General features: G+C 40.1%; 1 protein-coding gene across 1 annotated transcript in view; it reads right to left on the bottom strand.

The window, feature by feature from the left end:
* slc10a7.L (solute carrier family 10 member 7 L homeolog) overlaps positions 1–14,952 on the bottom strand; it is a gene marked incomplete at its 5' end in the record, with an annotated part of 123,382 nt that extends 108,430 nt beyond the window's left edge. The window contains 2 exon segments of the mRNA NM_001172194.1: positions 7,305–7,387; positions 14,550–14,952. Coding sequence (NP_001165665.1) covers positions 7,305–7,387; positions 14,550–14,649 — 183 coding nt within the window.
* Positions 14,953–15,154: the final 202 nt, after the last annotated feature.

The raw sequence follows: 15,154 nt of genomic DNA, 5'->3' as shown, positions 1-15,154 counted from the left end.
GTTAAAAAAGGTTCATCATTTATCAATAGCTGCCCTAGTGTAGTATACAAACTAAGGTCTCTATAATAAAAAAAAGGTCAGTTTAATCAGGATGCTATTAAACTATGTTTATGTTTCTTGGAATGTAGTTCTACAAAGACTTTCAAAATATTATAGCCCCAATCTGCTATTTTTGAATGCTCTATATGCAAGTTTATTTTGGTAACTTCTAACTTTATGATTTGTATTCACATCAATTGAGCAGCAACTGGGCAAAGATGGGGGTCTATTTGAAAGCTTGCTTTAGCTGAAATAACAGGAGACTGCTATGAAAAAAGGTAGGACAAATTTGTATGGGGAAGAGCTGATGGTCAGGTCATGCACGTGACACATTCAGATTTTACAAGATTTTACAAGATGTATCTACAAGCAAAGGAAGTTACTCTGTTTACCATGCAAAGACAATCTGACCACCATCCATAGATCATTCTGCCAGCATAACCCAGTTCACCTTTACGTTCAAAGTGAGACAACATCATAATGAGTGCAGATTGAAAGGCTCCTGTGTACACAGCCTTATGTAATCACAATAGCAAGGTGCACATTGCAGCCAGACCAAGGGAAGAATTCTTGCCTGAATTAGCACTAAGAGGTGCACTCTTGCACTAAAATATATATATTTTTTTTGGATTTTTATCATTAAATACATATGGGTTTGCTCGTTTTAGAATTTCCCTCCAATTTAAACGAATTAATCATTACCATATAATCAGGTAAAAAATGCCTTGGAGGGAATTTTAATGAATTACACAATTCAAAGACGCTACCTACGTTGATTCCCACTCACTGCCATGGAAAGGTATTTTGGGCATCCTCCACAGGGAGCGAAATGTCCCATGGATGACAAAGTTCCTCATGTGCATCACACTCACAGACATTAGCAACTGGACTTACTGACTTACCTTGAGTGGCTTCTTTGCTTCAGGGTTAGAACATTTTCTGTTTAAACCCTTAAAGGCAATACAATCACCAAATTCCACTGGAATCTGAGCGGTTCCATTGAACTTACATTATTGTTTTAGACTTATCACTATTTGATAATGCATATCATGAAAACCTTCAAGGAGAATTAAAACATATACACAGACATCTGGAGCCAAAAACACGCACACCTCTCCTCATGTGATATAAAGCCATATATAATTATTGCACAAATGTTTAACTTTTCATTTTCAAAACTGGGTCTTCTTTGACATCTATTATACTGTTTTCATTTTGCATTTTCCCTGTTGGTACATGAATTACATTTGTAGGATTTTGAGGTTTTTGCTGAGCTTTAATAACCATTCTCTTGAGAGGTTCGGATAAATAAACTCAATTTGTCTCCAAGCTTCATTTGCAGCTTTTCACTATGATACAAACCTATTAACATTCCAATGTGCACTGCCTATCTGTAATAAGATGCTCTTGTGAATTTAATGGCTTAGAACCAAAAGTATAAAGGAACATGACAACTTGTAAATGGAATTAAGGGTTGAAATAATTAGAATATAAACTACCTGGAATGTCAGCAGAAGCTAAGGCATGTGATAGCAATTCAGTTCCTTGTTTACAAGGGGGGACAGGAACATACAAAATACCAGAATATTTCCATTTGACAAGCTGACTGTAAAACATGATTCCAAAGGAAATGTAACATTGCAGATTCATGCTATGTATTTCCAGTACTGCTTTCTTGTTAGTGACTAAGGGGCAAATTCACTAACCTCCTAAAATTCGCCACAGAAAGCTACACTCACATCACAATACTTTGGCGGGCATAGATTCGACAGGACAACGCTAATTCACTCAAATCCAAAGTGCGTCCAGGGCGCTGAACTATGGCGAAATTGAGCTAGCGTTACTGTGCCAAGCGAATCGAAGTTGCGCTATCGTTGCCTAATTTGCACACGGTGGGAAGTTAAAGTTCAATGGACATATATGTTGCAGCAAATACATTACACTACACAAGCCCAGGAAAATAGAGTTGTTCAATTGCCCTACACATGAGCCAAGTGTATAGTTTATGTGCCATATGTTAGGAAATGTAGGGGGGAAGCCGGTTACCCCCAAAAAAATTACGCTCTTTTGCATCCACATCTTAGTGAATTGTGTAGTTACATCTATTCACCAAAGCACAAATTTGCCTGGTGTTAGGGAACGAAGTACCGCTAGAGTCAATCTCCTATGCTAGCGAAGTTACTCTAGGGACCATTAGTAAATTGGTGAAGTTCCGAAATTACGCCACGCTGCCAAATTTTCCCCAGCGTTAGTCACTTCGCCCTTTAGTAGATTTGCCCCCAAGTACCTTAGGTAATGTAGATATGAATATGTTGTGCTGAAAATGCTGTGTGAAGCCCCAATTCTTAGGCAAAATTGTGGAGGGACAGTTCGCGCTGAACAGTATGGGGGGGGGGTCACTGGTGTGTGCCTACAATTAGTTCCAAAATTATGTTTCTTCCATGCAAAAAAAAAAAATTTTCTTGTATATGTATGCACCATTTCAAAATGTACACAATATTGCCACAAATAAATAATGCCACAGCTCCTCTTTATTTTCTAATGGCCGATCATTTGTGCTATTTGCATGAATAATAAAAAAAAACCTGATCATTCCATGTACAGCCACCTTTGCACGGACATTAATCTGACACACAAGACATAGGAAATGGCTTGCATTAGACTCCATGGTAGCAGTTTGGGTTGTTATCACAGTGCAGGCAAAAGTTAGCTTCTTGAAAGGAGTGTTGCTGTGATATTGGCTCATATTTTTTTTTTTATTTCAGTGATAATTTGTTTAAAGGGGTAGATTACCTTCCAACTATTTTTTGTTTAGTTATTTTTAGATAATCCACCAGAAATAAACACTTTTTTTAAGTTACTTTTTCAGTTATTTTCTAAGGACGAGGACACACTGGCATTTTTTACGTTGCGTTTTTAAAACTGTGTATTGAAGCATAAATACGCACAAAATGAAGCCCTACTGAAAAAAATAGAATACACATACCACCGGGTGCTTGCAGTAACGGAACTAGGTGGGGGCGGGCCCTGGTGGGGGCCGTTCAGCCGGGCCTGCCCCCACCCTCGTCCGTGGGATATTTCTCTACGGCTGCAGCCGACTCCAGCCAGCTGCAACGCGCCCGATCTGCCGGGGGGGGGGCTGCGGGCCCTGGCCCAGTTGCTCCCCCGGTAGTTACGCCCCTGGGTGCTTGCGAGCCAACATCAGTCACGCAACACCAGTATTTGCATTTTTTCAGCAGAAACACTATTATGCCAAGGAAAGGCCATATTACTGACCTCTATGGGATCCGCACATTTGGAAATACACTTTGTTGCAATACGACGTGTATTTTCAATATGGCGGCCAAACTCTCACAAGATGGATTACACACACACATATTGTGGCGTTGTATGCCATTGACGTAATTACATTGCTTATTGATAATCAGTCCGGTTACATTTTGCATGTAAATTGATTTTCCGCTTGGCCTATTTTTTTTTTTTTCACAAAAGTTTACTAGAATTCTTCAGAGTAGAATTGTGGAGAACGAGAAAAACCAGAAATGCATGTTGGGAAAATAAAATTAAAGGCAAAAAAACGCATATTTTCATGTGTGTGTTGTTTGGCAAATTTACTCTCGACCACACCTTTTTAAAAACGCAACACAAAAAGGGCCAGTGTGACCTCGACCGAATACTGAAATGTAAAGTTTTATTTTTCACGTTCTTAGGTCTTTCTGAAGCAGTTCTGGGAGGGGGGGGGGGTCAAAATGAATATGTCAATTGATACACTTATTTTCTTTGGCTGTGCAGAATCGCTGTGATTCATTAGAGGCAACTGTTACAATTGATACAATATTGCTAATATTCCACAGCTGTTGCAGAAAAAATAATCAACTAAGAGCAAATTATAACAGTAGTGTAGAATCTGCAGCTGAATTACTGAGCTGCCAGACTGAAACACCAGATACAAGCTTTTTAATTAAAATTTGGATAAACGGGAAAAATAAAACAAGGAAAGAATTTATTTCTGGACGACTGAACATAAAAAAATGAATAAAGAAGTAGACACAAGTAGGTGGGCCCAGATGTAATACTGATTATAAGTGAAGTATTTGGTTCAATTGCAATACCTACGAACTGTTTGCAGTGAATATATTATAATGTCTTAATTGGGTTTCTTATAAATTAGGTCCAAGTTAGCCATGCCGCTAACAAATTATAGTGTAAATAAAATGAGTAGTCAAACTGGCCTGCACTGCAGCAAAAGGTCTCAAAACATTAAATTTGCAATTACAGAAGCATAGGGGTGCTCTAACTTAGCAACAGATAGACATCATTTATCCCTGCTCTGAGTGCAAGGATAGTAAAATAAACACTATTCGTGTAAATCTTTACGCATGCATTATTAAAGATTTCTTGGTATTTTCTACATGACCCAACTCAATCATGCAGGCAAGTTTCAATGAAGATCAAGAAATTAGGAACGTTTCTGCATTTTCTCTACAAGTGCTCTTTGTAATTACATCAAGCTGAAACGTTGAAATATTTAAAGTTTGGACTGGGCAGCAGAAATAATCAATTTTTCTTCTCAAATAAATGCCTTCAGAGCATTCCGGGGAGAAATCCAGGAGGCTACAGATTTGTTGTTAATGTGCAAATACCTTTCTGCTTCTGTTTGTATAGATTGTTTAATATTGATGACCTTATGGGGAGATATCTCAAAGCATCGGAGTAGATCATTTGATACACCGAGAAGATAAAGCGTTAGTTCAACCAGTGCGAGATAAAAGTCAGATCTTTGCAAGTGAGAATAATTTGCAATTCTCAAAGATCATTTTGTCTCACAGTGTGTTCGTCACCTGCTCAAGGTCTGATATTCAGAAAGATGCATAGGAGCGGGATGTTTACAGAAAAATGGCAAACTAAGAAAGGCTTCCTTCAGTTAGAAAAACATAATTTCAAACAGGTCCAAAACATGGCACTTGATGAGGTGCACAACTCTTTTATAAACTTTGTAATGTACCTAGTATCCTGCAGGGTCCCCAAACAGTAAACACAACATGCATCAGGAGTTTTTTTCCCATTCGGATACGGTTTAGGCTAGGGGTGCACTAAATCCACTATTTTAGGATTCGGACGAATCTCGAATTCTTTGTAAAAGATTCATTTGAATACTGAAATTTATCCAAAACCTAATTTGCAGAAACAAGAGAAGTAATACATTTTTGACTTCCTTGTTTGTATGACGAAAAGTCACATGATTTTTTGAATTCGGATCCAGTTCAGCCAGGCAGTTGAATATGCTGAAAAAGGCAGAATCCTGGCCGAACCCCGAACTGAATACTGGATTCGGTGCATCCGTAGTTTAGGCAAAATATCGCAAAACAACGTTCTCTATGCTAAGGAAATGTGGAATGCAATTATCTTATATTTTTACATTTAGGGGCAGATTTATTAAGGTTCAAGTTCCAGTTTTCAAGGTTATTTTTGAGTCGAAAATCGTTTTTTCGGGTTTAAAAAGAACTTGAATATTTAGAGATTTATTGTACCCCAACCCTGCAAATAGCTTGAATCTGAAAATACACCATCTAAAACCTGTCGAGGTCATGTACGAGTGAATAGCAGAGGTCCCTTAAACCATTTGAAGATAATAGATTTCATGATGTTCAAGTTTTTTTCGATTCGGTTTTGCTTGAAAACTCAATCCATTGGAGTTTTCGGGTTGTTAACCCCGAACTCGCTGATTCGAGTTCTTTCATTCAAGTTTTTTCTTCAATTAGAAACTATTCAAGTTGTGCGTTCGAGGTTTAAAAAAGCTCACATAGATCTAAAATATAACCTTTGATAAATAACACCCTAAATCCCAGTTACTATAAAGGACAACAGTGCATGGGGCAATGTTACCTTCTGCATTTTAGTGTGATTACACAATAACACTGCAGGAATTCAATGGTATATTCAGATGCTTTGCTGCCTGTGGGGGAAAATTATTTCCCGCAGACAACAAAACACCCAGTGTGCCCTTTCAAAGTAGAATAAAATTGTATGAATGACACAGAGCAGCAACGTTTTGCTATAATAAATATTGCAGCTGATTTGTATGTGATTGGTTCAATCCAGTTTTTAATGGATCAAAAAATTGGCCAATTTAAATTCTGATTTAAAAATATAATCTGCATCTGATTTCCATATAGCACTATAATGAGGGCTACAAAGTGATCCTTCATTCTGAATTATAATAATCTGAATTACCTGCTACCTGTTCCATCACTGGCAGTTGGATTACATGATGTGCACGGCCAAGACCATCATACAAAACAGTAAGACAAGTAGGTTCAGATGAACTCAGTGCATCACTTCGGTCCCCCTATATTTGTCATTCTTACTGGATGAAACCCCTTTTTTATTATTTTCCTAAAGGTCAAATTTCATTAAGCTATACATGAATAAATATATTAGTTTTAAGAATGTAAAAATCATGGTTTGATTACTAAAGGTTTTTACATACTGCAAAACACACTGGTTTTTCACAATGTGCTACCATCATCTGTGTCACCCTTATTGAGTTATGCTGTTGCAATGAAACCAAAATCAGTTTACAGTTTAAGAATAAATAACTGATGTAAGTCATAGATGGATAACACTGGTCACATCTATATTATCTAGGTTTAAAAAAAGTAATTTGCCTCCTATATAAAGATTTGCCTTAAAGGACAAGGAAAGGCAAAAAAGTAAAATCCCATTTTTACTTTCTTTAATGAAAAAGAAACCTATCTCCAATATACTTTAATAAAAAATGTGTACCGTTTTTATAAGAAACCTGACTGTATCCAGAGAAATTCCCCCTTCATTTACTGCTGTGGATAGGAAGTGTCAGACGGTCCCTAACTGCTCTGCAGGGAAACAATCATACTTATGAACAGCAGGGGGAGCCCCTGCATTACTTCCCAGCCATGCAGAACTCAATCAGCTTTATTTATGACGATCCCTAAGCAGCCCAGACCACACTGAGCATGTGCAAGGTCAGGGTCAGGCAAAGATGTTTAACAAAGTTACAAGATGACAGCCCCCTGTGGCCAACTTTGAAAGTATAAATAATTTTTTTGATTAGGCGTTGTGGTGCAGTAAGTTCATGTTTATTTTTATTATACAAAATACAGTATTTCTAGCCTTATTCTATTTTAGACTTTCCTTGTCCTTTAATATAAAATTAACTACAGCACAGCACATCTGTGAAAGCTTTATTTAGCACCAAGGAGCAAATAAAGTAAATGATACTCTACCTCTGTTTTTAATGAGAGTCCACTGTTAAAGAATATAGCAGACACCGCAATATACGTGATGGTAATTTCTGGCTTCAGTGGCCCTACAAAAGAAAAAAAATAAAGAAATAAGCAAAAGTAGTTAAATTCAAGGCTTCAGTAAACAAAAGTCAAACGACTGTTTGAGAATACATTTGTAAAAACAGGCTTTGGTTTTTTTTTAACGTTAAAGATGTATAATCTCTGTAAAAAAATAAATGGTGCAATGATTGTAGCGATTTTTGATGAGCACAACACTGGCTGTAGTCATAAGTGAGCACATCCACATGCACTTGGGCACTGTTAAGTCATTAACCAAAGAAAGAAATCACCAACCCTCAGTCTAACGACTAGGTTGATCAGCTGCTAGAAACACCCATATGCCTGCAGTCATTCTTACCTACATTCTAGAAAAGACAATGGAATGGAAATGATATACAGCCATTATTTATACACACACAAAGACACAGCACTGTCAATTCTTTCTTATTGCCTTTATATTGCCTTCTAACTGCTATTCAGCCATAGGAATAAGGATTCTCTCGCATGTTTACATTAATTAACTAGGGCTCAAAAAGCTGCCTTGCCTATATTACTATATCCTAGAAAAGGATAAGTGAACATGGTTTTACCGCTCAGCTACATATTAGTACATACTTTTGCAGTCCCACCAATATACAGTGAAACCTCGATTTTGAGTACCCTGATTTTAAGTTTAACTGCATTTCACATTTTTTATTTGTGGTCCCACCAATCTATATTTAAAATCAGGGAAGTGCACTTATTGAAATTCATTAATTTTCATTCGGATTTTACATAAAAATTTTGTCCTGAATTTCCTAAAAATTGCTTTTTGTCTTCTGTGAATGTTATTATTTGTGAAATAAAGACCTAAAGTACTAAATATATTTTGAAACGGTTCTGCCTGTAAATGGTCGATTCCAATTAGTCTGCCCCTTATAGAGTCCTGCAGCAATCACTTTAGGTTGTGTATGTGACTGACAGAGAGGCCTTACACATAGCAAGTTCATGCTGGCAGGCCCCTTGTTTATTAATGTACCGTATTATAAGATCCATGGTGGTTGTAAAATTATTGTAAATCGCTTTATATCTTGCTTAGTTACATAAATAAACAAGCAAACGTTGTACCTGTTGAGCAATGGTATAGATGTAGGAGCCAATTTTCCTAAGAGCATTATGCGCGAGAATATGAGGTTGTTGCACGCGCATGCCACTATTTTGCACTTCTGCATCTACTCAGTAGTGCAATTCAATGAGAATGCACATCATAACTCTCCATTGAAAGTTACTGCACAGACATGCCATCATTTTGCGCAAACATAGCCGAGGCAAATGTGAAATTTGGGTGCTAAAAAAATATGCGTGTATTAGTGATGTGCGGGCCGGCCCAAAACCTGCAGGACCCATGGATTTACCCTCAGGTCGTGTGGGTTTGAGTTAGCTACCGCAAAAAATCTTCGGTACGTGGGTGGATTTGGGTTGAGCACTTCCTTCCGTTCTCCCGACCTCACACTGCCGGCTTCCGGCCCGTCAATTTATAGAATCGCCCCTGCCTCTTTCATGTTGTCACTGCGGGGTGGGTGCGGGTCTATAAATAAAGGGGACTGAACAGGTCCGGCAGGCTTCAGGTTGGGAGGGGGAAGGTAGAGCAAGATAGAAAACATATCAGGCCACACCCTGTTGACACCAGAATTCTGTGGGATTCTACTGAAATCAAGTGCCTAGCCAATGCATATTTTTAAAATCATATGATGTTTCATCACACAAACAAGGAAATTGCAGGGGTTTTCCCCGCCCTCATAGGAAGCGATTTTATTTTTTAACCCATCCTTGCCCTAATTTGTATATGCAAATTAGGGTTTGGATTCAGCCGAATCCTTTATGAAAGATACTCGATTTGGCTGAATCCCATAATAGGGGATTTGGTGCATCCCTACTCTTTAGCCATAATCAGCACTGCATAACAGACATGGCATTAAGATCACTGTAGAAAGCCATTAGTGAATTGTATTAACCACAGACATGTTAGTAAGAACACTGCAGAGAATAGTTTGAGGACCGCCTTAATCCCAGACATGGCAGAAAACTAGGGATGCACCGAATCCAGGATTCGGTTCGGGATTCGGCCAGGATTTGGCCTTTTTCAGCAGGATTCGGATTTGGCCGAATCCTTCTCCCTGGCCAAACCGAATCCTAATTTGCACATGCAAATTAGGGGTGGGGAGGGAAATCGCGTGACTTTTTGTCACAAAACAAGGAAGTAAAAAATGTTTTCCTCTTCCCATCCCTAATTTGCATATGCAAATTAGGGTTCGGATTCGGTTCGTTATTCGGCAGAATCTTTCACAAAGGATTCGGGGGTTCGGCCGAATCCAAAATAGTGGATTCGGTGCAACCCTACAGAAAACAAAAAAATGTATAATGAGCACTGAAAAAACCCCATAAAGATCATTCTAGAACAGGGATAATGCGATGGATACAGAGATATTCTGACACACAGGTTATAAAGTTTGGTTAAATATCAAGACAGTGCTTTATTTTATTGAAATGGATAATACATATTATCCACACATCAGTCTAACAACTCCATGTAAAATAATTGATATACATTTACCTAAATGCTACTGTACTTGAAATAACTTTTAACGTCATCAATGCTGGAAACTCGTTACATGCATGCAGATTATTATTTATTATTAACACATTTATAAAGCGTCTACGTATTTCACAGAGCTGTAAATTGATGTGCGTGGACATTGAACATACAGCTTACATACAAAAAAGAATAAATATATATAATATGTCCAATACAAGAGGGCCCTGCATAAAAGAACTTGCACATTTTTAATGGAAGGAAGATATTAGACATAGGGTAAGAGTATAAGAAGGTCAGTAGTAGGCAAGGTGAGACATGTGACATTGAGTATTGCCTTTAGCAGCATACACTGCAATATACAGTATGTTAAGCAAGATTTCGATAAGCTTCTCTATAGAATGTGCTCAAAGAAATCACTTAAAGGAACAGGAATGCCAAAAAATTAAAGTGTTTTAAAGTAACTCATTTATGTACTGTTGCCCTGCACTGGAGAAAACATTGTGTTTGTTTATATAAACTATAGTAGTGTTTCTGAAGCAAAGTGCTGTATAGCCATGGGGGCAGCCATTCAAAGCTGAAAAAGGAGAAAAGGCACAGGTTACATAGCAGATAAAAGCTAACAGCTCTATTAAATACAAAGGGATTCTACAGAACTTTTCTGTTATCTGCTATGTAACCTGTGCCTTTCTCCTTTTTTCAGACTGAATGGCTGCCCCATGGGTACACAGCAACTTGTTTATATAAACTGTAGTAGTGTTTCTGAAACAAACAGAACATTTTTGCCAATGCAGGGCAACAGTATATCATACTTTATTTACTTTAAAACACTTTCATGTTTTGGTGTTACTATTCCTTGAAATGCAGAAAGAATGGGAGAAAGTTGGACAGAATATGTAGGGCAATTCCAGAGAAGGATGCAGCCTATGCAAAGTCTTTAATGTGAACATGCGAAGGCGTTGAGCAGCAGTTCAGTAGAGACGTTTAAAAGGCAGTTTGAGGAGTACCTGTGATAAGTCCAGAGACATAGGCAGAGTTGTGAATTGCTTTGAATGGCAGGGTCATGTGCTTGCATTTTATTCTGAAAGGTAACAGAAGCCAATCCAGAGACTGGAAAAGTGGCATGGCAGAGGAAGAGTGGCAGCTGAGGTGTATGAGCATGCCAGCTGTATTTATTATGGACTGAAGAGGTGACAGTCTCAGGAGCGGAAAGCCGATTAATAGACTTACAGTAGTCGATGCATGATATAATAAGAAGTGAATCAGAATTTTGGTCGAATCATGGATGAAAAATTATCATATTTTGGAAATATTCCTTAGGTGAAAGGGACATGTTTTAGTTATTGATTGGATATAAGGAGTGAGAGACAGGGTAGAATCAAGGATAACCATAAGGCACCGGGCTTGGGGAGAAGGGTGATAAAGGAGTTGTTAACTATGATAAGAAAACTCTGGGATGTTATGGGTGTTGGATGGGGAAAACCAGTCTTATAAAGGTTTCATTAAGGGCTAGTCCACACGGGGAGATAGCGACGCGTTTGCGGTCGCGGCGACAAAGCGCCGCGACCGGCGCAGGCGACAGTTTTGTATGGGCGCCTATGTAAAAACGCCTGTGCTAACCACACGAGGCGATGCGCTTTTCAACAGTCGCCTGAAAAAGCCTGGCGAGGCATTTTCAGGCAACTGTTGAAAAGCGCATCGCCTCGTGTGGTTAGCACAGGCGTTTTTACATAGGTGCCCATACAAAACTGTCGCCTGCGCCGGTCGCGGCGACTGTCGCGGCGCTTTGTCGCCGCGACCGCAAACGCGTCGATATCTCCCCGTGTGGAATAGCCCTTAAGGTAGTGTTGAATATCCGAGTAGAGATAGCAGACAAGCAAGAAAAGACACGAGATCTGGAGAGGAGAGATATGAGCACTGATAATAAAATAATGCCATAATATGCCAGGCATACTGTTACATTGCATGCAACCAGAGAAACATTCCATTCATGGTGCCAATGACTTATGAGAGTCGTTCCTCTGTGGCTTCGAGTTGATTTGACACAAATGTGCATACACTTTCCCTTCCCTGTGCAACTGTGCATGTGCATGAGATTGCTCACAAAGTGACTAGGCTATTTAACATCAGACCAAAAGCAACACTTACACAATTTGGGTGGGCTGGAGCAAGTATGCAGGAGGGTCAACTCCTCACAACACTGGTGACCAATATAATTTCAGCCAGACAGATGGATCAGATTGGTGAGAGCCATTGGTGAGTGAGCGCTCACATCTACTGATTTGCATTGTAATCGGATCACAGATCATACATGTGGGTGCAAAATTTACACCAGCAAAATTTGCATCACAGTACAATAAACGGGACAGTTTTACACATTTAGAAAAATGTTTTTTCATGTGCTATATATTAATTAAAAACACTGACAAACAGAACAAATGCTAAACTGAAGGCATGGCCTTGTTCACAGCAAACAACCTAGATCCTAGAACTTGGGCAGGTTTAAATTGCCAAATAAAAGGAAGGGTCTGACTGGTCTGCCGGGATAGCAATAAAATCCCTGATGGGTTTTGGTTTGGGTGGGCCATCCCCCCATTCTGGAGCACAGCATTAAATGTTTACCACCTTTTCTAGGTTCTGCATGTGTTTTCATTTTCATTGAGTATTCCTGGTTTTATACTAAAATGTAAAAGTGAAAAATTCTAAAAAAAAGTGTTACATTCTTGAGAAATTTTAGTAGCCCTGTTTATTCAAAATGAAATGTTTCACACAAGGTGCCTGGGTGAAACAAAATTATTAAAACCATATCAGAAATATAGGAAACCGCTTAAGGACTCTATAATGGGGAAAGCCCGGTCTTTAATTATTGCCATGAATATGCAGTAAAATCCAGGAAGGATGCAACTTTAGTGCTGGCAGTTTCTCAGAAAGAATTTGCACAGTGTAAATATGCATCAGAGATACATCCCAAAACAAACATTAGATTTGGGCTGTAAGTTCACAGGAATAAGTAGTGTAACTATAGAAGGGTGCAAACCCAGTGAGCATTGGGGATCCTGTTAGGCCAGGCAGAGGGGGAGTTAATTGTGGATCTCTTGCCATGCACAGGCTGAAAGCAGGGGAGCCCCAGAAGATGTTTTACTTTTCTGGGGCAGAACAAGGAGTTTTGGCCTGTGCACACTACCTGTGCTGCCCTTTTCATTCTGTGCAAGTATCTACTGTACCAACTGTCACAGTACACACACAAAAACATAGCTGCCCACATAACATTAGTATTGAATCTGTCATTGTGAAAGCTGCCACACCAGTTGTTGCAATAGCACTATGTATAAAGTATTTCCCATAGACTTAACCTAACTGGCCTCCTCTACTCTAGACAAACCATTAATCTCTCAAACACGGGGATACAGGTGTTTTTTAATCTGACAGGAGAAAATGTTGTTTTGGTCTTTTTAAGAGCTTGCTATTGGCTGGTAGGTCCTTGGTGGGCACCAGAGAAGCTGACAGCAAGGACCCACCAGATACTCCAGTCTGGCATTGTTGGAAGCGAAGAATAGCATATACAGAAAAGAGTTTTAAAAGGGTGGTTCACATTTAAGTTAATTTTTAGTATGTTATGGAATGGCCAGTTCTATGCAACTATTCATAGTCCAATCACTTATTCAAAGAACAACCCCTTTAAAAAGCACTCATCAATATCACTAGTGCTAAGACAACAGACTATACAATACAAATATAAAATCACTTTATAGGTATAATATGGACTCATTAGGCCATTACAGAGCAATATAATGTAAGAAAGAGTAGGGGGGCATTGTGCCAGAAAGTTGTACATGGTGTCACATTCCAATCCTTGAGAGTGCAAGCAGTAACACTGCACAGCAATGCAAAGTTTCAGTCATTCCTATGGGACTGGAGAGTTGTCTGATAACATGTGGCTGCAGTGGGTGCCCCTGGGAGACCGCTCGCTGCATTGGGTGCAACTAGGAGACTGCTGGGTGCAGTGGGTCCCCAGGGAGACTGCTGGGGGCAATTAGGAGACTGCTAGGTGAAGTGGGTGCCCCTGGTAGACTGCTGGCTGCAGTGGGTGCAACTAGGAGATTGATGTTTGTAGTGAGTGTGTGGAGCTGGCAGGGGAGGATGTTCCAAGTGCCCCAGTTAAAAGGACACGGAAGTCAGGTCTGTGCAACGTGTCACTAATAAGCAGTGTGAGTGCTGCAATGGTGTACAGGGCTTGAATTAGGAGTGCGAGTCTCACTACAAGGGAAAGTCAGGAAATAACTGGCCAAGGTGCGGTCACACTGATGTGCAGGAGACAAATGAACCTAAACTCTCCATACATTACAGTGGCTGCTGTTTAACCCCGTGGGCTGTCGGGGCTGTAGCACAAGTGATATGGAGCCCGTAGCTGTGGCTTTAAGTCGCTCTATGCCGCAGTCATGGATGAAGCGCAGGGGTACCCGGCAGGACTTGCAGCTGAGAGAAAGGCCGCTGGCTGGGCTGCCCTGTACACCAGTGAATGGACCAAGTTCTTTCCCCAGGGATGTGCAGTGAGGAGGGAGGATACGAGCAAGGCGACACCGTGTCACAATGTTATTAGACGCGCCACTTACCCCCTTTCTCTCCTATGGTAGGTTCCAGTTTAGCCGCTACGATAACCAGAATAATCCCGATGATAAACCATTCTTTCCTCAGTCTCTCCAGCAGGCCCATCGTGACAGCTCGCCACCTTTCTCTCCTTCTTACTACTCAATAGAAGCACTGGCAGTCGTCCCCGCCCCCTTGCTCCCGAGTCCTTCTACACACATGTAGCACCTCAGGTATCTGCAGGCTGGAGGCTGGGCATTGGTTTTCAGTTCATATTAGCGGGGCACAGCGACCCCAGCCACTGCTAAGAAACTCACCCAGTGAGCCGCCATCATTACCAAGCAGTCTAGAATAGAAGCGCACGAGAAATGCCTCTGCTCAGGCACAGGATCCGCCGCGGGGTAGAGAAACTGATGAACTGGGACGCTCGCACACAGGAAAGCTACAGTGTATTTTACTAAGAAATACTCGCAGCTTGGGGGAGCGACTACAGAAGCCGGGTGGTCCAGACAGATAGAGAACGCGAACCTCTTCCTTGCTACGGATTTATGAGCACCACCAGCCACCCACACTGTCACTCTGTATTATTGCAGTTGTGTGGTGTTTGCCTTCTGTAGAGCAAGCTGGGTCT

The sequence above is a fragment of the Xenopus laevis genome, chromosome 1L, assembly GCF_017654675.1.
Source record: "Xenopus laevis strain J_2021 chromosome 1L, Xenopus_laevis_v10.1, whole genome shotgun sequence".
NCBI lineage: Eukaryota > Metazoa > Chordata > Amphibia > Anura > Pipidae > Xenopus > Xenopus laevis.
The sequence above is the reverse complement of the archived record's forward strand: the minus strand, read 5'-3'. Positions and strand labels throughout refer to the sequence as shown.